Source organism: Gracilinanus agilis, chromosome 4 (genome assembly GCF_016433145.1).
Source record: "Gracilinanus agilis isolate LMUSP501 chromosome 4, AgileGrace, whole genome shotgun sequence".
Taxonomy (NCBI): domain Eukaryota; kingdom Metazoa; phylum Chordata; class Mammalia; order Didelphimorphia; family Didelphidae; genus Gracilinanus; species Gracilinanus agilis.
In genome coordinates, this window is record NC_058133.1 from 395537546 (window position 1) to 395562810 (window position 25265).

The following is a 25265-nucleotide window of genomic DNA, read 5'->3' on the forward strand; positions in this document are numbered from 1 at the left end:
CTGAGTTTGGGATTTGGTTTTCAACCAGCTTGAAGAGGGAGATTTTTTGGTAATAACACATTTATTGAAGGAAAAGGTGGCCACTAACAGGACCACTCTTCGCCTAGAAGACAGAGTGACTAGAATATCTGAACCTTGTTTGTTGTTTGTTTGGATAATGCAAGTCTGAGGTAAATGTAAAATAACTATTCAGAAGTCCCCCAAAGGATCCTTACCTCCTATGAGGAGTGTATTGAGGTATTTTGGATGTTTGGATGTTCTGTATTTGTGTGTACCTAAGAGTCCTTTGCCTTTTATATGGTTTCTATGGTGGAGGAAATAAAGAACTGTTTTATAACTGATACCTGAATTATATATTAAACATTTTTTTTCCTAGAGGTGACTCTATTATCCATATTTGGGGCATATCCAAGATATGATTGATACTAAAGCTTCGTTTCCCTGTAGTAAAACTGGGACAGTGGTAGATAGATATAATAACATATTTGGGGTCAGATACTCCATCTACTCCAGGATTAAGCATAGAGCAATTTTGTGTGATTTTGATCCCTTTTGAGATCCTCGGCCTTATGAATTTATCTTGGGAGTTCCTTGGAAGTATCAGGGATTGTCTTCTAATCAAACTCACTTGCTCAATTCTTCTTTTGGAGCCTCATAAAACTATGGGGATCATTTGAGTTTGATATATTTTTTGAGCTAGTCTACTTGTCTTAGGATAGGATGAGTCCAGACCTATATTTGGCCAATCCTATGTATTTATAGGTATCTTTGGGAAAATTTGTGGTTACTCCATTTTATTTTTAATTTTTACTTTCTTTTTCTTTCTTTTCTATTTTTCTTTGGGTTTAGGCAGTCTTTTGTTAGCACCAAAGCTGGTGAGAGAGGAACTTGTAGCATTTTGTTTGCATGTTGAATTTATATAGAATTATATATATATATTTATGTTATGTATTTGGGGGTGAGTGGAAGCATTTGGACTCTCAGAAAGACTGTTAAATTTGGAAGTATCCAAAAACTTCAAGGATATTCTTGAGATTCAGTACATGTGACTGGGGAAGAATTAAGAATGATGACTAAGAGACAATTGCTAGACAAAGTCACCAGAGAGTTATCCAGGATTGGTGATGGGGACCAATGTTCCTCAAAGCACCCCAGTTGGAATACTGGGACATCTCTTTCTTTTTCATCATCATCATTATCACAATCATCACTAGCATTTATACTGTACTGTAAGGCTTACAAAACAGTTTTAAAATGCTTTTGTTAGTATTATTTTTTATATCATCATAATTTTCCCCAGTATATCTTCCTTCTCCTTCCCAGAGAATCCCATCTAGTAAATACTATTTTTAAAGACAAAAAAAGAGGGGAAAAATAACACAACCAAAAATAATTATGTGATGTGCAAGGGCTATGGACCTCCTCCTTCCACAAGGGGTGAATTGGGAATTTGCAAAACATTTTACAAAAAGTTTATCAATTTGATCTTCACAACAACCCTGGGAAGTAGGTGCAATTATTCTAATTTTATACTTGAGGAAATAGAGACAAGTGAGGTACAGAGACTTCCCTAAAGTCATATGGCAGGTAAGTGTCTAAGGCAGGATCTGAGCTCAGTTCTTCTTGAGTCCAAATCCATTACTTGAAAATTAGAGTTTGAGATGCTTAGGTCCAGTCACAAAACAAAAATGAAACTATAAGATTCTTTAAATTTTTTTTTATTTATTTAAAAATATTTTCCCATGGTTACACGATTCATGTTCTCTCCCTCCCCACTCCCAAAGCTGCCAAGCAATTCTACTGGGTTATACAAACTATAAGGTTCTAAGTGGATTTTAGACCACATGACAACATTTTAAAGATAAGAGTTATAAAGAGATTTATTTTTAAAAGGAGATCTTTTATTTAAAAAATGATTTCTTAGGGAAATGATGTGCTTAACTATTTTCTTTCATGTTTTCAGCAATTAGAGAAAGCGTTTATAAGGACAGATAGCATTCTTGAATTTTGCTTGATCATTTCTACCAGGCTTCTGTAATCATCATCTTCAAATCTGAGCAACCTTCAGGAATACCAGATTCCATCAATTTGTATGCTGTTGGCATTCCTGAGATGGCTGTCTTCTCTATCTCTCTAAACTTTGGAAAGAAAGAAGAAGTTTTTATCAATTCTGAATGTCTGGGTTCTTTGTATTACTCCCCAAAGATACAAGAAAATCACTTCCATTTTCTTATTTTCTGCTCTTTGAGATGCTGGGTTAGAAGGCCAAATTTCTATTTATTTAAAAGAAACATCTTGTGTTAGGGAAGAGAATTTTTTTAATGTAGTCACTAGCGTAGATGTAGCTTTATTCCCATATCTATCTTTTTCAGTGCCACGGGCTTAATGAAAAGTCTAGGTGGATGGCTGGTTACTCTCCAGTGCTGTGTGCATTCATTCATTCATTTGCTCATCCATTTATCCATCAATTCTTTCATTCACTCATCTTTTATTAAATCTCCACTATTTCTTGGTCCATCAAAACTAATGCTACCTTCTTAGAAGAGTACTCTTAGTGGTGACAAGGTTTACAAATTTTATAAAGAATGATTTGCAAGGAGTCCTGCTTCTCTGTTCCCTTTTCAATTCCAAAACTACTTTTCCTTGGCACGAGGACCTCAAATTAAGCTTTGCACATGAAAGATATATAAAATAAAGGCGAAGGTTCGAATGCTGAATTTAAAAAAAATATGAGACATTGTACTTGGAACTCAAATCCACCAGTTCTTATCAGATATACATACCATTTCCCTGAGTCTTGAAGGTACAGATTTTGGCACCCTCACTGCTTCGGTCTAGTTCAAACAAATACATTACTGCAGCTATACAGTAGTTGGAGCCAGGAATAATATCTATTTCCACAGTGTCATTGGTGCCTTCATATACCTTTTGTTTCTTCATGCAAAGGGGAGAGAAAGCAGACAGTAATGTAGACTTTACAAAGACATCGCTTTCTGTGGTTCCAAAAAAATCAGAACATTTCCATAAATAGCCATGAATAGATAAATAACTTCAGAATAAAACTTAATACTTCAAAATTAGAATTTAGAACCAGAATTAGAATTAAAATTCAGAACAATACAGTAGACTATATCACAATTTTTCCAAATTATATATATAACATTTCTTTTAAGAATTTAGTTCAGGGGCAGTGGGGGTAGCTCAGTGGATTGAGAGTCAGGCCTAGAAATGGGAGGTCCTAGGTTCAAGTACGGCCTCAGATACTTCCCAGCTGTGTGACCCTGGACAAGTCACTTGACCCCATTGCCCCCACCCTTACCACTCTTCCACAAAGGAAGCAATACACAGAAGTTAAGGGTTAAAAAAAAAAGAATTTAGTTCATAATTTAACAATGTCCAAATTAAATAAAAATAATTTTAACATTATATCCTTTTGATAGTTTACCACATTGCATCTTATCATAAGCAGTATTTAAGAATTTAAAATATGAAACAAAAATTATTACAAAATTTTCAAATGCTCTTACACAGAATTTCCTTAACACATTTAAAACCCTGTATAAAATTAACTAACATCAAATAACTACATTCTATTAGAGAAATATTCATTAGATTTCATTAAAGAAATAACAACAAACAGTATTTTATCATTTATTATTTATATTGAATCCTGATTCAAGAAAATTATAGCCCAATAAGAGAACTTACTTTTTTTTTTTTAATTTTTTTTTTTTTAACCCTTGTACTTCGGTGTATTGTCTCATAGGTGGAAGAGTGGTAAGGGTAGGCAATGGGGGTCAAGTGACTTGCCCAGGGTCACACAGCTGGGAAGTGGCTGAGGCCGGGTTTGAACCTAGGACCTCTGGTCTCTAGGCCTGACTCTCACTCCACTGAGCTACCCATCTGCCCCCAAGAGAACTTACTTTTAATCCTCAATTTGAAAATTTCAGCTCCTTTTCCTTTCTGAAAGTTAGGATCAATTTCTTGTTCGCTGCATGAAAGCCAATCAATTCTTTTATCCTTTTAATCAACCCTCAAAAGCTCTTTGACTTGCAACTGTCTTCTTCTCCTTCCCCAAACTGGCAGACTGACTGAGTGTGGCCCACCTGAAGGACCTAGGGTTCTAGGTACCTGGGGATTACTAGAAATTAAATCTAGATCCCAACCTTCATGTTATGCTAACAAGGTTGCAAACCAAGGCAATTTGATCCAACAACTTACATTTAAATAAAAATAACAGAAGTTTGACTTATCCTAAGCATATCATTAGATTCACTTTAATCTAAAATAGGTATTAACCAAATAAAATCTAGCTTTTACAACTGCTAACATGTTTCACTTCTATTTAAGCTGGAATCTCTTGACCCCAAAGTCTCACATTATATAGGGAATTTTTTTCCCTTTTTTTCCCTTATTATCGGTAAATCCAAAATATTGGTCACTATCTGGAAATACCCTCCCAAAAGAAAAGTAATATGCCTATTACAGAACAAACAAAAATACAAAACAAAGATATTTCTACATTTTGCAAAGAACCCCTCTCCAAAAAGACACTTAAAATTAGACACAGATGGTACAACAAAATTAACTTTATAATTTTGCAATGATGGTAAATGCCAAATTAACAATATTAAACATATCTAGCTTAAATATCTTTCAAAAATAAATAACAAAAAACAAATTTTCAGCTGAAATTACTACAGATTTTATGTCAGAAGTTGAAAAACCAACCCTTGGAGAAAATTAAAAAATAGTTCACACGTACTACAGGATAAGGGTTTTTAAAAAATGAATAAGCCTAGACTTAAGTCTCGGCAATTCACATATCAAAGCTTACAGTACTGAGCTGTAGTGTATTATAAGCTTAAAGGGTTTCCTGGATCCAGGCAATAATTCAAGTTTTTTTTCAAATTCCACTTCCCCTGAATAATGGACAAATGTTTGCCTAAACTCAGAGCCAGATTTAAAAAAAAAAAAATTCCAATGGAAACGTTTAATTCTTCCCATTCACAGGAGCTAATTCAAGCACGTAGAAGGTAGACTTTTGTCCGTTTTAAAACCAACTCTTCTCATTGCCTTTTTTGCAATTAAACCAGCCACAAGTTGTACACTGAGGGCAAAATTGTTTCTAACCTGATTAAATAAAAGGGCCTCCCCTCTGCCTCAAAAACATTCTTTTCTTGAGAAGCTAAATCTCAGACAGATTTCAAATGAAACTCCATTTTACCAGCCTCTATATAGGACTCCTTACTTCAGTAAACTTCATTCATCTCTCTCACTCTAGGACAGTCAACCCTGAGGCTAAATTTAAGGCAAAGACATAATTCTTACCCAAAGTTGATCTGATCATTAAGAAGAGGGAGGAACTTCTCACTACTTTTACTCATCAGAAAACTAATCACATGTGGGAGAAAATCACATGTGGGCCCACTGTTGGAGTGAAACTTTTTCTGGTAAGCAAAAGAAGGATTTAGTGATCTCTTTGTATGTTGCCATACTTTTTCATGATTAAAGTTATCTTGAGAAAATTATTTTTAAGTAAAAATACAAATTGATTTATTATATCAGGTTTATTGGCTGGCTAGCATCATAACTGATGAAGCAATATAGGTCTCCATGATTGCTTCTTATAACCAGAGACATTTTGAGTTGGGTCAAGTAGCTTAATAAATAAAATTTTAAACTCATTATTCAGTTCCTCCCTTGAACACCAAAGACGTCTTTAATTGGTGAATAGGTAATTAAGAGGTAGTCTATCAATTTATCTACCCATACCTACATCAGGGGATAACACAAAAGAACCTTGTCCCCTTCATTTTTTTAACCAAATTCTATTAAAATGGAAGACCTTCCTGGGGATTTCTAAAGACAAAGAAAATGCAAAAAGTAGCAGTCTGGATAGTATCTCTGATCCAGATTCCAAACAGAGGAATACATAGTAATTCTCTCTAATATACAGGAATTAATATTACTATGAAAAATAGATTCCCGCAGAATAATTACTAAATATTGGTTCCAAGGCAGAAGAGTGGTAAGGGGTAGGCAATTGAGGTTGTGACTTGCCCAAGGTCACATATCTGGGAAGGGGTCTGATATCAAATTTAAAATCAGGACCTCCTATACCTAGGTCTGACTCCCTCACCAATAAATCGCCGATTGCCTCTTCAAATCAGAATTTTGGACAAAACAGGAAAAGGAAATAATTAAATGAAGTCACTGATGGAAGATTTGGAAAATCCATGGAAAATGCCTTTCCCTGCCAAACTCTCATTGTTGAAACAAAGAAGTTGCCTGCAATTTGATATTTAAATGGTCCAGGGAGAAAAATTTGCAAAAGTAAATGAAATATAATTACATATCTAACAAACTGAGAGAAAACATGCAGGAAATTTACTCTGAAATCTAGCAATCTTTGAAATTTGGTAAATTTAGGATAATAGAATTTAGAGCTAGAAGGAAATTAGAGATTATATGATTCCAACCAGAATTTATTCCTCTCCTGCATATTGTACATATGAAGAAAATGAAAAAGTTCACAAAGAAGTACTTAATAGTGTGTCATAAACTATAGTAGTTCTTTTTCCTGATAATTCTGATGAGGATGAGTTGGAGTAAGAGGAGAAGGAAATTATTTGAATGCTTTAAGTTTCTTTATTTGAGGGGAAAGACCAAAGCTTATGCATAAATTCAACTTACCATGTCTTGAGAATTATTAATTAGAAATACTTGGTATATTAGGTCATAGTAATCTTTCAATGATTTGTTTCTTCCTTTTCTGTCTTTATAGGGTGAATTTGGAGCATGGAGTATCAGTTGTATAGATCTGTCGCTTTGTATCACACTGATGGATGGAGGTCCTATTTTTGCTGGAGAAAGAAAAGAAAAATTTGACAGGATATTCACTACACCTAATTACTTCACTTGGCCAAATTATAAATAGTGGTTAATTATTATCCAACTTTTGAAAATGGAATTCATAGTTTGCAGCCATTGGCATAATTAATAGTCATAGGAATGGCTAATGAGCCTTCTCGGGAGAAGGCTCTGATAGTTCTTGTTTCAAAATTGCCTCCTAGTCTTAGCTCATCATGAACTTGTTTTTAGAAAACGTGACTTTCAAAACAAAATAAATGAAACCTCTGCCTAAACAACTTTGTTTAAAAGTCAAGATGAGAGAAATCTGGACAAGTCTAGCATGCCCTTTCTTCCTCACTCTCTTCTCTAAAGACTCTGGAATATCCTTCAAATTGTATTTCAAAGAGATAATTCCAAGTTCTTCATAACACCATTGGGAAAAAGAGAAAATTAAGACCTTTGGCTTTAGCATTTAAAATCAATGTTTTGTTTTGTTTTTTTAATTAAGGACTGGTTAATGAGTTCCAGGCACTGTACTAGACACTAGTGAAAAGAGACAATGATGAAAATATTTTTTGTCCTCAAAGAGGCTATAATCTTGTGAAGGAAAGAATATATGTACATATAAATGAAAACAAAAAATATTTGAAGTATATACAACCTAATGAGATTTGGCACCAAACATTGGGAGAACAAGGAAGGCTTTGTGTATGTATGTAGTAGACAGTACTTGAGTACTGAGCTTTAAAGAGATTCTAAAAGATAGAAGTGAAGTACTGAGTGTATTCCTATCATGGGGAAATCCTTGTACAAAATAATGGAGATGAGAGATGGAGTGTTATGTATAAGGAAATAAAAAAGAAACAATTTGGCTGGACCATAGAGTTCATGGGGAGAAATCATGTCTAATAAGCCTCTAACAGGGTTTGGATCAATGCGTGAAAGGCTTTAAATACCTTACTTTCTGTCTTAGAATGTCTAGTAAGTATTGGTTCCATGGTAGAAGAGTGGTAAGGGCTAGACAAATGGGATCAAGTGATTTGCCCTGGGTCACACAGCTAAGAAGTGTCTGAGTTTAGATTTGTACCCAAGACTTCCTGTCTCTAGACTGGCTTTCTCTCCACTGAGCCACCCCAAATAGTTGATATTTGATCCTAGAAACAACAGAGAGACAGGAGCTTGCTAAACTCAACAGTGACATAGTTAGAACTAAATTTTAGGAATATCTCTTCAATAGTTATATGGAGGATGAATTGGAGAGGGCAGGGAAAGGGAAACCAATTTGGAGGTTATTGCAGAATTCTGGGTGGGAAGCAAGGTCAGAATCTGTACTTGGCTGGTGGCTGAGAGAGAGGTATAGATACCAGAGTTGTAGAGACAGAAACTAATATGACGTGGCAACAGATGATAGATTTGAGGGGAGAATAAATGAGGGAGTTGATGGTGATTCTATGGTTTTATACTTGACTTTCGATACCACAGAGGCCAAAAAAGTTCATAATAATCATAAAGCTAGAAGGGATTCAGTATGATTGACATCTCATCCATCCACAAAAGTAGGCTTTTGATCCCTTCTTGTTATTCAGTCATTTCAGTTGTGTTTGATTCTTCATGACCCCACTTAGGGTTTTCTTGGCAAAGATACTGGAGTGGTTTGTCATTGCTTTTCCAGATCATTTTATAGATGAGGAAACTGAGGCAAACTGGAATAACTGACTTGCCCAGGGTCACACAGCTAGTCAGTGTCTGAAACGAAATTTGAACTCAGGAAAATGAGTCTTCCTAATGCCAGGTCTGGCACTCTATCCTTGTGCCATCTAGCTGCTCCTTATAACAACTATATGATTAACATCTTGGCCATCCACAAGAGTGGGCTCTTGATCCCAGAATAAACCTTTTTACCTATGTGGGATTATAAATCTAGAGCTAAAATCCAGCCTCAGACACTGGGCAAGTCACTTAACTCTGTTTATTTCAATTTCTTCATCTGTAAAATGAACTTGAAAAGGAAATTGCAAACCACCCCAGTATCTTTGCCAAGAAAGTTCCCAAGGGGGTCAGAAAGAGTCGGACACACTTGAGATAACTGAAAAACAACATTTATCATTATTGTTATTGTAGTTGCAGTAAACATACATCTATAGTGCTGATTGAGTTCTACTTTCTTTACATTGCATCACTTCATAGGAATATTGAATCACAGAATTAGAATTAGGGCAATCTCCTTATTTCATACATAAGGCTCTCATTAGTTAACTGAGCTTCCTAAAGTAACAAGTACAGGTAATAATGGACAGAACTAAGTTATGAACATTTCGTTTTTTCTTTGAAAAGCAGCAATTATTGCCTCATCACTTGCCATGTCCTTTGTAGTTTTCCCAGTTGTCATTCCTTATGGCAATACATGCACAAGATGCCCTGATTTGGATGGGCTGCAATCTGCATCATTAGAGAGTATCCATGGAGATGAGGTCAGAGATCCTTTTTAATATTGAAATCTGGCCTAATAATATTCCAGCTATTTACTACAATATGTTTGACTATTCCTCAATCACTGGACATATGGATTGTTTCTCATGTTGCTAAGAATATTTTTTATAGATTGTCTTTTTTTCTCTATCAATAATATCCTTAGGGAATGATCCTATTGCTGGCTCAAAAATATGAACATCTTTATAGCATTATTGATTAATTGTTCTTTTCCAAAAGACTGCATCAATGCACAGTTCCACCAGCAGTTTAATTATTAGTCAATGGGCATTTATTAAACACTTACTGTGTGCCAAGCACCAGAGATACAAAAGGCAAAAGAGTTCTTGCCCTTGAGGAGCTGACAGTTTAATCGGGGAGAGAACATGCAAACAACTTGTACAAATAAGCTGTAGACAGGTAAATTGGAAATACTCAGCAGAAGGAAGTTACTAACATTAAGGAGCAGGGAGGGAGAATTAGTTCTTGCAGAAAGTGGGATTTGGGCTGAGATTTGAAGGAAGCCAGAGAAACTGTGGCATCTAGGTAATGCAGTAGAGAGAACAGTGGCTTGGAATGAAAAAGTCTTATCCTCATTTGTTTGACTCTGGCCTCAGACATTTACCAGCTATGTGACTCTGGGCAAGTCACTTAACTCTTTTTGTCTCAGTTTCCTCATCTGTAATATGAGTGAAGAAAATAGCAAACCAGCTGGTGACCCTGGGCAGGTCACTTAACCCTACTTGCTTCAGTTCCTTTTCTATAAAATGAGCTGGAGAAGGAAATGGCAAACCATTTCAATATCTTTGCCAAGAAAACCCCAAGTGGGGTCATAAAGGGTCAGACACAAATGAAATAACTCAACAAAGAAAGGGAACCTAGAAGGTATAGATAAGGGAGGAGAGACTTCCAGACACGAGGAACAACCAGTGAAAATGCCCAGAGTAGGAGATTTCCTCTTGTTGGAGTAATAGAAAGAACACTAGTATTAATGCATTTCAGAATAAATGGGAATGAGTAAAAAATAAGAAGACTAGAAAGAAGGAGGCCAGTTGTGTAGGGTTCTGAATGCCAAATAGAAGATTTTGGTTTTGATTCTGGGGGCTATTGGAAACCATTGAAATTTTATTAAATAGTGGGGTGATATGATGAGACCTGTGCTTTAAGAAGATCATTTTGACAGTTGAGCAATGTATGGACCAAAATGGGAGAAGACTATTTTTTAAACCCTAACCTTCCATCTTAGAATCAATAATGTGTATTTGTTCTAAAGCAGAAGAGTGGTAAGGGCTAGGCAATGGGGGTTAACTGACTTGCCTAAGATCACACAACTAGGAAACGTCTGAGGCTAGATTTGAACTTAGGACCTCCTGGCTCTAGACCTGGCTCTCAGTCCACTGAGCTACTCTGTTGCCCCCTGGGAAGAGATTTAAGAAGGAAAACCAACCATCAGCCTGTTGCCATAGTCAATATGTAAGCTTATACCAGGGTCCTGGCAGTGACAGAAGAGCAACAAGAGATGTTATAGGGGTAAAAACCAATAGGACTTGGTAACATATTGAAAATGGATGGGGAAGCTGAGGGAAAGTGAGTCTAGGATGACAACTAGTTTGTGAGCCTGCATGACTGGTAGAATGGCAGTGTCCTCAATAGTAATATGGGAAATATAATGAGTTCAGTGGTTTATTTTTTCCACCACAACCCAGCCACTCTTAAATGTGATCATTTTTTTCTACTATCTTTGCCAATTAAGTAAAGTATAAAGTAGTATCTCAGAGTTATTTTAATTTCTGCTTTCTGATTATTAGAGAACTTGAATAATTTCTGAGAGGTCATCAATCATTCCTTTCTTCCTTCACACAGTTGTACCATTCATTGGAGAATAGATCATAGTATCATAAATTTGGGTCTGTTTCTTATAGATTTTGTATTTTGTATTTTCATTAGAAATATTTATAATAAAAATATTCTTCAATCTCTTTCTTTTTCTTTTTTCCCCCTAAAACTCATAATTCTACGTCTTATATCTCTGCCTTTCTTACTTTTGTCCTCTATGTCTGGAATGTATTTTGCATGCTTTTTTTAAGGTTAATCAAAAGTGTCAACTCTACGGAACTTTCCTTGACTCTTCCCCATCTCCTCACCTTGCTAGAGTATTTTACTTTATCAAATTACCTTGCATTGGATTCATCCATATAGAGGGGCAGCAAGGAACCATGGCTAGATCATCGGATTTTGAATCAGGAAGAAGTCAGGGTCAAAACATGGCTTGCATACTTGCTTTATAATTATCAGCAAGTCATTTTTGGAACCTCTGGCTATTCTCTGAACCTTCTTTGTTAAGTTCTAGAGAGGCTGCATTCTGTATTACTGAAGAAAGTTCTCACACATGCAAAATTTCACATCCTTAAGAAAATAAATTCTTCACATAAAGTTCTCAGTGTATGTGCTGTATACCCACAGTAAAAAATAATACTCCCCATCCATTTTGATAAGATTCTTGTACCCCAAAGAGGAAGATGTACTACATATTGGCAAATGTTCTATTTCTATCTTCCAATGAAACGATTCTTTTTTTTTTTCTAGTGACCTATCATTTTGTCTTTATTTTCCTTTTGTATTTCTAAACTGCTGAGTTTTGTAATTTTATATAAGATATTTTAGCCTTATTCGGTTTCTAATTTCATTCAATGATGGACTTGTTTTAATTCCTTCAGTGTGTTTATAGTCCGTTTTAGTGTTTTTAAATTTTCAGGTTTTTTTCTTGGTGCGTCTACCGTAAGGGAATAAAGTCTATAGGGGGGACCAGTAGGTGTGTTGTAGCCAACTGTCAGTCACTAAACCGGGCCTTAAGGAAGGGTAATAACTTAGGAAGTGGGTAAAACCTGATAACACTAAACTGAAGAAATGACAGTTGGGAATGACAGGTCAACTCAAGCTGTGGTAACAAGGCTTGAATACAGTCCTTCTGCGAGTTCTTTTGGGGTTTTTGAAGAAAGCATAGGAAGGTAAAAAACACTGTTTAATAAAGATAAATTAAGGGAAGGAGATGAGGGAGAAGGTCAAGCTACTCTTAACAACTATAGGATAACCCAAAGGGCAGGAGGTCTGGGATCACTACACTACAGCCACAAGGCAAGTCTGGCTAGACACAAGGGGAAAGAGTTTCTCACACAAATGTCCTTGGTCTGTTGATTAGATGAGCCAGCTTGTCCCAGGACCACAGGTACACAGCCAAGTAAATCCAAAGGGGAAAATCAGGGAGAAATATATATCTTATATGTCTACCATCTTAGACAGCCTTCTAATCTCAACCTGCACTTTTGGAACTTGCTAGATGATGGTCTTGATGTTCATGTAGATCAGTGGTTCCCAAACTTTTCTGGCCTACCGCCCCCTTTCCAGAAAAAATATTACTTAGCCCCCTGGAAATTAATTTTTTTTAGATTTTAATAGCAATTAATAGGAAAGATAAATGCACCTGTGGCCATCACCACTTTCCTGGATTGCTGCAGCACCCACCAGGGGGCAGTGGCACCCACTTTGGGAATCACTGATGTAGATACTTCCCAAGGTACAGAGATAACCCTACATCCCCAAGCTCTTAGGTCAGTGGCTGTATCTCCAGCTCCTCCAAACCAACTGCCTTAAAGAGAGTCTACTGAGAGAAGTCTCTTGCTGCATTCCAGGTTTGGAACATCCAGCCCTGTCAGTCTTTGGCTGCTTTTGCTTTCTACTCTTAAAATGCTATTTTCCTATTACACTCTTGATGTTTTTTGAGTCTGTTTTTCTTCTGGTATTTTTGCAACTAGGTGGGCAATTGAGTAGAACCTGGAATCAAAAAGATCTGAATTCAAAACAAGCCTCAGACACTTGCTATTTGGGCATGTTTGTCATTTAACTTCTACCTGACTCAGTTTCCTCAACTGTAAAATGGAGATATTAATAGTATCCACATCCCTGGGTTATTGTGATAATATGTATAAGAAGAGATAATTCTTATACAGCTCCAGGCACAGTGACTGTACATAAGTGTTTAACAGATACTTGTTTCTTTTCTGCAAAGCTACAGAAAAATAGCAATAGTATCCAGAATACTTACTTTCCAACCAGGGGGAAAATCTCTTTGTCATACTCCAAGGGGTATGGACATGAGCAGAGCTAGCTTTCACCCTTCCATAGTAAGGTTCTTCTATATCAGAGGTTTCATTTGTCAGGTCACAAAAGACTTCATAAATGCCCCAGCATTCTTCTTTGTTTGTCCACTCTTTCTTTCCATACCTATAGAAGAAAGAGGGGAAAGAAAAATAATAACAGAAATCTTGCAGATGCAGATGTTTTCTTTCTTTTTTTCTTCTAGATGTTTGCTTTTTCATATAAATTATTCTTCTGGTTCTTTTCACATAATTAGTTCATATATAGTTCTTTCTATGCTTCTTTGACATAATTGATTTCTTCATTTGTTATAACACAATATTATTTCATCACATCCATATTCCATGATTTATTTAGCCATTCCCCATTTGATGGGCATCTTTTCAGTTTCCAGGGTTTTGCTACCACAAAAAGAGCCATTCAATATCACTAGGGAAAAAATACTGTTCTTAAAAAAAAGACGTCTTTTTTTTTTTTTAAACTCTTACCTTCCGTCTTGGAGTCAATACTGTGTATTGGCTCCAAGGCAGAAGAGTGGTAAGGGTAGGCAATGGGGGTCAAGTGACTTGCCCAGGGTCACACAACTGGAAAGTGTCTGAGGTCAGATTTGAACCTAGGACCTCCCCTCTCTAGGCCTGGCTCTCAATTCACTGAGCTACCTAGCTGCCCCAAAAAGACAAGTCTTAATGAAATGAAAGTAAAAGAGAGATAGTTACCAGGGAAGAAAAAAAAATCTTTGCAGGAAATATCTCTGATAGGATCTCATTTCCGTGGTATAAAAGGAACTAATTCAAATTTATAAGAATAAGACTTATTCTCCAATTGACAAATGACCAAAGGATGTAAATGACCAGGCAGTTTTCAAGGAAGAAATTTAAGCTATTGATAGCTAATTTTTTAAAAAGGTTCAAATAGCTCATAATTAGGTATACAAATTAAGTGCAAATTCATCAGATTAGCAAAGTTGATAAAAAAAAAGTGAATATTGGGAAGGATATAGAAAACAGACATATTGGTATATTGTTGGTGGAGTTCTAAATTGGTACATTCTGGAAAATTATTTGCCCCACTGAATATCTAAACTGTGCATGCCATTTTACCTACTGATGCCACGTTTAGGTCCATATTCCAAAAAGATCAAAAAAGGAGGAAAATGACCCACATGTACAAAAATTAATTTAGCACCATTTTTCTATTAATAATAAGCTGGGGACAGTTAAGTGGCTCAGTGGTTTGAAAGCCAGACCTAGAGATGGATGCTCCTGGGTTCGAATTTGGCCTCAAAAATTTTTTTTACCTAGCTGTGTGACTCTGAGTAAGTCACTTAACCCTCCCTGCCTAGCCCTTACCACTCCTCTGCCTTAGAACCATATTAGTGGTTCTAAGGCAGAAGATACGGGTTTAAGAAATAAACAAACAATAAGCTGGAGTCTAAAAGAGTCTTGAAGTCTTGAATTAGCGTGTGCAATCTTGAACTTGTTAAAGGAAATGACCAAACAGTCCATATCTTTTGAACTAGGGATCCCACTGCTAGTCAGATACCCAAAGGAGTTCAAAGACATAGAAAGGTCACCAAGATATTCACAGCAGCACTTTTTGTAGTAGCAAGGAACTGAGAACAAACAGATACTCACCTACTGGGGGATGAACTGAACAAATTGTGGCGCATGAATGTAAAGAAACATTAATATGTCATAAGGAATGATGGAGAAGAAGAATATGGAAAAGCCTGGGGAAACTTGTATGGACTGATGCAGAGTGAAGCATGCAAAACTAAGAAAACTATATGCAGAATGACTACAAAAATATGAATGAGAAGAAGAATACCAACAAAATGAAATAGAGTTCTATGTAATTATAATAATGAAGCTGGAAGAATTGATGAGAAAATGGGCCCCTCTCCCTCCTTTGAAGAGGTGGGGATTGCAGCTGTAAAATATTACATATATTCTTAGATTTGGGTGTTGTTTAGTTTGCCTAAACTACTTTTTAACTTTCTCTGTTTCATTTTTTGTTCCAAAGAATGGCTTTCTGGAGAGGGGAAAAGAAGAGGAGAGAAGGATATATTTGGAAATGGAAATGATATGAAAAATAAAAAACGGTCAATAATTTTTTAAAAAGTCACGTGGGTTTTTGTTTCATTACAAGGTACACAAGAGAACCCATTGGCCATTCGCAGTTCCTCCTCACTTTGGTTTACTTAATTTTAAACGCATTTTTGTATCATTCTCCCCCTTATTCTTTATCCCCTCAAAGAGATTAATATCCACTTAGCTTCAGACAAGGAGCATAACAAGATAGGTACAAGAGGTTTAAAGAAAAATAGAAGAGATCAAGAAAGCTGTACAGCTGTACCTCTGACAAGTCATGAATTATGTCAAAAGCATAAGACCACACAGAGAAACGCTAGGAAAGTATCTGGAGCCACCAGAAGATTCCAAGTCCATTATTTTCTACTTTTGGCTTGTATTGGTGTGTATCAGGAAATCAAAGTGTGGGAAAAAAAAAAACTCATAGTTTTTGGCAGTCTCGAGTTCACAAAGACAAATGCTCCAGTTAAATACACGGAAGCGAAAAAACAAAACCAAAGCTAGAGAGAGTCATATACTAGTTTGCACTGCTGCCTGTAGATGCCTTTAATTCATACCCAACTACCTCTAAGTGAATAAAAACATGGCTACTTACACACAAATTCTTTATTTTAACTGCCACGAGTTTGGCTCCCAAGGGCCCTCAAACACTAACTTAGATGGTGCATTTAGAAAACAGAATTTGGGAGAGTATAAAAGACTTTTATACCCCAAGAAATGAAAACTTGGATGTAGCTGAGAATATACAGAGACGTTGTCTGACAGAATCTTTTGGGGCTACTCAAGTCTTCTTAACCGGGGGTTTAATACCCTATTTTATTAATATTTCAATCACCATATCACAAATTGGCTTTCCTTATAATCCTACATTTTTAATTAAATTAAAATTTTATTTTTAAATAAAATATTTTAATATTAATATTTTTAAATTTTAATATTAAATATTTTAAAATATATTTTAAAATAAAATAAAGTTTTATTTTAAAAATATTTTCCCATGGTTATGTGATTCATGTTTTCTCCCTCCCTTCTTTCCTCTCCCCTTCCAGAGCTGACAAGCAATTCCACTGCAATCCTATATATTTTATTTTATGCATTTAAAAATATTATTCTGGGAAGAGATTCTGTCACCAAATAGCCAAAGGTCTTTATGACACAAAAACGGTTACGGGCTATAGGAAGCGATGATAAGCAATGAGGTTTTTTACATAGGTTTTTGTCTTCTCTGAAGCCAGATTTCTTTCTATTCGTAGGTCTGAGGGTGAGAAACAGTGGTTAAGGGACTTTCTAAGTTTAAACTACCACCACAAGGCAGGCTGGAAAATGTCCATGATTCCATAATCTCTAGAGTAATTGCCAAGTCACTGCTATTCCTCCTACATAATTCTTCCATCCCTTCTCTAGTGCAAAAAGCGAAAGTTAGCCAGGAGCATGTTGGTAAATATTTAACTAGTTCTCAAAGAAAAAACAACAACAATAAAACACCACACTGAACACACGTTTAAATTTAATCCGCACCATTAATATTTTCTCCACCACTTACTTAAGCGTAGGCAATTAACAAAATGCTAAATCAAGCCTTGATTTTTATGGTTGGTGATTTCTGAGGTTCACAATGAAAATTTAACATTAGCTCTTGAGGACTCTCACCTGCCCCTGGAAAAGGTCACCAAATCCAGCCCATTACCTGTGAGGTAATAATAACTGCTCACATTTGTGTAAGATTTCTATATTGCTCGGCTCCTTTGCTTCTTACAACAACCCTGGGATGTTAGGCAATACTAGTGATAAGAGTGGACATTTGTTTAAGACCTTTACGTTTTGTAAAGTGCTTTTCATGCCTTTCTTATATAGTCCTAACAATAACCCTGTGAGACAGACAATACAAATATTATTACTTCTGTTTTACAGAGGAGGAAACTGAGTCTCAGAGAGTGTCTTATTCAAGTTATTATGACTAGAATATCACATGGGTGGAATTTGAACCCAGATCTTTCAGTGGTCTTCAACAAGACCATGGTAAGATGTGATTAATATAACTTATTGACTGATTGATAGCAAGAACTGCACCCTCTTTCTCTTTCTGTCTTTAGTGTCATTCTTCTTGGACTGAAGAAGATTTCTCTTAGGAACCTTGGGATGATAGATTCATTCTGGATGAAGGTCTTGCTCAGGCCCCCTCACCCACCTCATCCCCATGACTTGGGACTTAAACCCTGATTTCTGGTCTTTTGTACATCTATCTTCTCTCTCCTTCCTTTGGAAATGGAGCCTTTTTGCAAATTGAAAAAAAAAAAAAAAAAGGAAGTTCCCTCCCAAACCCCTCTCATTTTGTAACTGAGTAAATTAAGGTCTTGAGAGGTTAAATGATTTGCCCACAGTCATGTAGGTAATAAAGAGTAAAGCTGAGATTTGTATCCAGACCCTCTTACTCTAATCCATCATTATTTCCTTGGCATCACAGGAAAAGGAGTTTCATAGGCAGGGACAAGCTAGGAGTCCCATTGACTTACATTTTGTATTGCACGAAATAGACTGTGTTGTTGGGGGTAAAAGCACTTCCAGGCAGCCAGCGTAAAATACTTTGGAGATTAAATGACTGAAATTCAACCCTCTGGATCCTCAGAGATTCCTGTACTGGTTGGCTTCCTGGAATAAGAAGGGAAGGGAAGGAAACCCACAAAAAACAACATATCACATTACTAAGAGATGAGCCAGAAGTGGTTTGCCAGTACTTGCTTAAGGACCAGTGCAGGTTGTATATCACATAAATATGGTCCAAGACAAATTCCCTTCTCAAAGAACATTGTCTTTAGTTCCTTTCTAGATAACACAATGTATAATATTACTAACTGAGGTATGCTCTAGTAAGCCAAATTTGACTTCTGGGCCTGTCCTTGCTCTCTGTCTCGTCAAACTTCCTATTCAGGACCTTTTCCCCGACTTACTTCCTCATTCATCTGGAGTGTCCCTTCCTTGAAACCACTCTGATTATTTTTGTTTACACATTCATACCTCAAAAATATGCAGATACCTCTTTTCCTCGTTTAGTTCATTCTCACTGGATTACTGAAAAAGATCTAAAAATTCTATAAACACGAGCATTTCCCAGCAGGAAATAGGGGCAGAATGAGAGGTGAGGTGGTGATGATTCATCAAAATTATTATTATAGCTGATCATCAAAGCCTAGGTTAACTGGGCGGGTTGTGGCAACTCCTGGCAAGATAAGTATTTCTGACATTTTTGGCAAGACTAATAATCAATCAGTGTCAATAAGCATTTATTATAAGGACCTATAACGTACCAGTGACCTCAGATCCTTACCAGCTATGTGACCCTGGACAAGTCACTTGAACTTGTTTGCCTCAGTTTCCCTATGTGTAAACTGAGTTAAAGAAGGAGATGGCAAACCACTTCAGTGCCTTTACAAAGAAAGCCTCAAATGGGGGCATGAAGAGTTGGACAGAACAATATTGAAGCAACTGAACAACAATAATTGAGGTACCAGGTACTGTGCTATGTGCTGAGCATATAAAGAAAGGCAAAAGACAGTCTCAGCCCTCAAGTAGCTCACAGTCTAATGGAGGAGACAACATGCAAACAATTCTGTATAAATAAGATTTACATTGTTTTGTTCAGGCATTTTGGTTGTGTTCAACTCTTTGCGATGCCATTTTTTTAGTGGTGGTGGTGGTGGGGCAAAGATACCAGAATGGTTTGCCATTTCCTTTTCCTGCTCACTTTTCAGATGAGGTAATTGAAGCAAACTGGGTTAAGTGACTTGCCCAGGATCACACAGCTAATAAGTGTCTGAGGCTGGATTTGAACCCACAAAGATGAGTGTTCCTGATCCCAGGTCTGGTGCTCTATCCACTATTCCACCTTGGTACACGAGATAATAAACATAAGGAAGTGATTAGCATTAAGCAGTAGTAATGCTGACTTGTTATTTTTATTTATTTATTTGTTATTCATTCATTCATTCATTTATTTATTTATTTGTTATTTTTGTTATTTTTGACAAATATAACAAATGTTTGTTATATTTGACAGATGGTTTTGTGGACCAGCCCTACTTCTTGACAGGGACCCGAACAATCCTTCCACTCAGGGCTAGGCATTTAGGACTTGAAGTCAAGAAGACTAGAATTCTAGTCCTGTGTCAGACACTCTGAAGAAGTGTGACCCTGACAAGTCATTTAACTTTTCTGTGCCTTGGTTTCCTCATCTAAAAATTGGGGTTGTTGTGAGGATCCAATGAGTTGAAAAGGGGAAAGCACTTTGTAAACCTTAAAGAGCTATAAAAATGCTAACTAGCACAGTGTGACTGTTTGTGAATTAGCTCTGGCAAGTGAAATAGCAAATCCAGTAACAGGCTTGAAGGTATAATAAATAGAGTGTTAGATGTAGCATTGGAAAGATCTGGGTTCAAATTCTGCTTCAAATCTTTCCTAGTATTGGTAAATTGCTTACCATTCTAAGTCCAGTTCCTCTTCCTATTCCCAGCAAAATGGGGGAGTAAGGAGTCCATGATGATGCCTAGGTTGTGAATCTGGGTGAATGGGAGGATAGCGGGGTGCCCTAGATAGTCAATAGGGGAGTCAAGAAGAAGGGAGAGTGGGAGAGTGGAGGGAAGACAATGAACTGTTTCTAAAGGTGAGTAAACATGATTGGGAAGAAGCAGAAAGTAGCCCCTTAATTGCTCACTGTCCTTGCTTTTTCCTCTAAAACTTCTCAAAGCAATGTCTTTCATGATGGAAACTTGAACTGATGAAAGAGCAGACTTAGTATCCCCTTCTCCTGCATTTCTACTCTTCTCTCTCTTTTCTCCTTTAGGACTATAAGCTCCTTGAGGAAATGAGTTAGCTGTCACAATTTATCTTCGCATAACAGCATACCCTGGTCATAATTGGTGCTTGATATGCTTTTTTTTAAAAAAACTAATTAATTAAATCCCGATAACTATCAACAAAACTTATCCCCAGTGGCTGCTAAGTAGCACAATGGATAGAGCACCAGGTCTGCAGTTCATAGGACCTAGGTTCAAATATTACTTCAGATGCTTCCTGGCTGTGTGACCCTGGGCAAGTCACTTAACCCTGATTGCCTAGCCATTGCCCTCTTGTGACTTAGGACTGATACTAAGACACAAAGCAAAGGTTTAAAATAAACATTTCAGTAGCTTTAACTCTTCTGGGAACAGCTACAAAAAACATTTTTGAAGGCAAATCCTCTTTGATAGAAGCTCCTTGAGGATTACAAGTTTCTTTCTTTTTTTTTTTTTTTTAACCCTTACCTTCCATCTTGGAGTCAATACTGTGTATTGGCTCCAATACAGAAGAGTGGTAAGGGTAGGCAATGGGGGTCAAGTGACTTGCCCAGGGTCACACAGCTGGGAAGTGTCTGAGATCAGATCTGAACCTGTCTCTAGGCCTGCCTCTCAATCCTCTGAGCTACCCAGCTGCCCCCAGGATTACAAGTTTCTAAGCAACATTATTCTTCATTTTTCTACAATGCCTAACATAGGTGTTTGATAAAAATAATCTGTTTTTTCATTACTCCTTCCTGCTTAGTAAAAGGTAACACTGCTCTTGGGAAAGAATCTGTGACCAAAATCAAGATTATTTTTTCACCTTTGCTCATCAAAGGATGAAAAATATTTAATAAACCAAAAGATTCTTAGGGAATAACAAGAGTCAATTATCATGGACCCACTGAGATCTGGTTAATGTAAAGGTAAAAGGTGCATTAATCCTTTAGTATCCCCTAAGGCAGTGATGGGCAAACTACCTTCTGGTCAGATGTGGCCCCCTGAAATGTTCTATCTGGCCCCGTGACATTATTCCTAATCTGATGAATACAATGAGTAGGATACAATAAAACTTCGAAAGAGTTGCCTTAGAAACAGACTAACAGATGAGCACTTTCTTTACTTTGGCCCCCTCTTTAAAAAGTTTGCCCATCACTGCCCTAAGGTCATTCAATTCTTCTCTTTCATGACTTGAAGCTCTCCTCACCACACACACACACACACACACACACACACACACACACACACACACACAAATAGGAAACCCCAAAGTTCTAGTGTGCCAGCAAAGACAACACAGTTAGCTTTACCATATGTAAAATGGGTTCATTAGCCTGAAAGGTTTAAATTGTAGAAGATATCAGGGATCTAGAGGTAATAAGTGACATTGTTTTGAGAGAAGCAAAAGTTCATTTTAAAATACAAAATGATAAGACATTTAGATATAATTTACTAATTTCTTAATTTACATAATAAAAACCGAGATGTGATTTTTATAAAATTTTGATGCATTTCAATTTGGTGTCTGCTCTGAAACACATTAAGAAAGTAAAAGACCGTATTTAGACACAAAGAAAAAAGCTGTTTCCAGAGTGTCTTGATCAAGGTTTATGAAAAGGAAAAAGGACTCTTTACAATAAATTTAAAAAAAAATTAGAACACTTACCTCCTCCATAAATCCAGAGGAATTTGATAAGGAAGATTAGAAAGTAATGTTTAAGCATCATGGTCAAGATTATAAGAGAAGCAATATTTATTCCCTTCCTCAAAAGATACCTCGAACCCACCAAATGCAGTTCCTTATGTCTTATAAATAGATTGAAAAGAGGAAGTCATGCTAATGATTATTTTTTTTGTTACCATTATAAGACTTAAGAGGGTCAAAGAAAAAAAATTATAAACACCAGATAACTGGAAATGAAGGGATTATGAAATAAATACTTTTGTTTTCTTAGGGGAATTTTGGTGAGTGGTGACTTCATAAGTGAAAGGTGCTACTGAGTACCAGGAAATTCTGATTTAAGCCACTGAAATAGGTTGGAGGTTTAGGCTGTGCTGGCATGGCAAAGGTCCTGAAGAATGACAGAAGAGGGTTGAAAAGTAGCTCTTTTCAAGATATTTGAAGCAACAAACAGCAAGAGCAGACATGATAAGAAGGCTTCTACTGATAATTCCCGATTGACTAAATAAAGCCTGGAGTTCCAGCAATTCCCTTTAGCAGCCGCAGAGCTTGAGAGGTGAAGACTCTCTCTCAAAGATGCCTTTTGTTCTTGGGGTCCCTTTCATTTGAGAAGTATAAGCTGCAAGGAAAAAGCCAGGTTTTGTAGTTACTTTGCTGTAGAGGAGGAGATGCTAAGATCTAATTGGATGGTGCAGAATTCTGGTGAGTCAAGAACTGGTTAGGCTGGTTGTCTTGTCCAGAAGTCAACACGAGCTGTTTTGCCACCTCAAAGCTGTTTGGACTGGGTAACGGGGCATCATGATGAATGACTAGCTGGCTGATTTGGTCCATAGAGCCAATGTGAGAGGTTATTGCAGTGAATTAACCTGCCAGGACAGTGAGGAGGTGTCCACATTAGCAATATGAGAGGTGAGAGGGTCTCCAGAGAGCATGAACATTTGCACTATGACTTTCCACCATTTTGTCCATCATGCTTCCATTATATCACCTCCACCGGATCTCATATATTTCCCCCTCAATAAGGGCATGTTGTTCCTTTCCTCAGTGAATCCCTTATGTTCTATTCTCACCATAACCTCTTCCACCCCCTCTAACCCACCCACCAATGCTTATTCTTTACCAGTCAAAACTTAGATAGAAAAGTCTTCATGTAATTTACCCCGAAGGATGTGATATTCATTCATTTATTCACTCATTCATTCATGGAAATGGAATGTTTATGATGTACGTAGCACAATACAAGGTTATATAGATATTATCCCAATCTTTCCATCTATACATACCTTGAGCTCCAGCCAACCTGTCCTGGAAACACACTAGATTTAAAATAAGAACACAGATTCTATAATCTTTGTCACCTTAGGTAAAAAGTCATTTATATTCCCAGGTCTTGTTTCTTCATCTGTAAAACAATAGAATGGGAATACTACTGGATTTGGCATCAAAGGGTCTGTGTTCAAAGAACTCTGCTAGTCAGCTATCCTACCTGTGCTTCATTTTCTTAATAATATAAAATAAAATATAAAATGAGGCAGATGGATTAGATAGATAGTCTTGGAAATTCTTTCTAGTCCTATAGCCTAGTCCCTCCTAGTTTGAAATCTTATGATTTCTGTTGAAATCTTATGAAATCTGTTAAATGAATGGGAAATACAACCCTACTTGTTGACCCAAGAATACCCACTTGGTCCTAGACCTGAGTTTAGCCTAAACTTTTCTAGAAAGTAGTTGCTATCTTACTCGGTGACTTCAGTCAAATGGATATGATTCTTTTGCTCCTAAGGACACTGGTTGATCTCTGGTGGTTTTGACCTAAAGCTCTGGATTCACTAATCTTATGTCTTTATCCTATTTATATTATGGGCATATTTGTACTATGGACAAATTCAGACTCATCATATTCACTGTACCCATCTATGCCATTGTTGTTCAGTAGTGCCCACTTCTTTATGACCCCCATTTGGGGTTTTCTTGTCAAGATACTGAAAAGGTTTGCTATTTCCTTCTCCAGCTCATTTTACAGATGAGGGAACTGAGACAAATATGGTTAAGTGACTTGCATAGGATTACACAGCTAGTAATGCTGAGACTGGATTTGAACTCAGGTCTTCCTGACTTCTTGCCTGGTGCTCTATCCACTTCATCACCTAGCTGCTCCATCCATCCACAGAGAACTCACCATATAGACCAGAGAAATTATAGCCCCAAAGGTTTATCCATTTGGCTCATAGAGCAGATCCATGTAGAAAAAGGATAGTTCCTGAGTAGGGAAATGTTCCAGAATTCCCAGACTCACAAAGAATACATGAACAGGGCTCTTTTTTTTCCTTTAGACTTTGGACAACTCCACTAAAGAATGATGACCTTTAAGCAGTTTCTCTTCCTGAAAATAATTGGCAATCATTTCACAAGAGTGTATAGGACTGAGTTCAAGAATAAGGAACTTCTTTAGACTCTAGACACAAATAATTTTTGTAATGACAAGCCTCACCACAAGTTCTTACATAGTGCATGCAAACAGCCCATTATTTATGTCCTTCATTTTTCCCATGTGGTAGATATCATGCCAATTCACAAATTTTAGGGCTTTGGTCTTGATTTAGACCACGATTGCTATTACTTTACTGATCATTTTTAGTTGAATGTTTTATTAGAAATGTGACTTCAAATATCAATTCAAACTATATTCACTTAATAAATGCTTCCATTTAAGTTAGATTCTTTCAATACATAAAGTATAATAACATTATCCCCGCCAGAAACCATTGATGAGAAGAAAGTCTTTGTATGCCAAATATCTATTGCAGCACTTTATTTGTGATAGCTAAGAACTGAAAAACAAAGTGCATGTCCTTCGATCAACTAAACAAATTGTGGGGCATTCATCTAATGGAAAATTACTGTGCAGTAAGAATTGATGTGTGTGACGAATACAGAGCATCATGGAAAGATCTACATGAACTGATATGGAGTGAAGTGAGCAGAGCTAGAAAAACAGTATGCACAGGACTGCAACAAAATAATGACAACAATGTAGATGGAAAGAGCCACAAACACACAAAATCAAAAGTCAAAGTAGCAAAATTACAAAGCATGACTCAAATGAAGAAATATAAAAAGACATTTGCAACTCTGCCCTTTGTGGAGATTCATAGGTGTTATATATTGCATTTTTTGAGAATTTTTCAATGTACTCATTAATTG

General features: G+C 36.7%; 1 protein-coding gene across 1 annotated transcript; it reads right to left on the reverse strand.

Moving 5' to 3' along the window:
* Positions 1-1755: 1755 nt before the first annotated feature.
* On the reverse strand, positions 1756-22135 carry IL22RA2 (interleukin 22 receptor subunit alpha 2). Its single transcript, XM_044675816.1, has 6 exons — positions 22047-22135; positions 18083-18218; positions 13427-13605; positions 6697-6866; positions 2784-2934; positions 1756-2138 (listed from the first exon to the last, which is right to left on the reverse strand). Exons 1-6 carry the CDS (start codon positions 22105-22107, stop codon positions 2134-2136), a joined length of 702 nt encoding a protein of 233 aa, XP_044531751.1. The 5' UTR covers positions 22108-22135; the 3' UTR covers positions 1756-2133.
* Positions 22136-25265: the final 3130 nt, after the last annotated feature.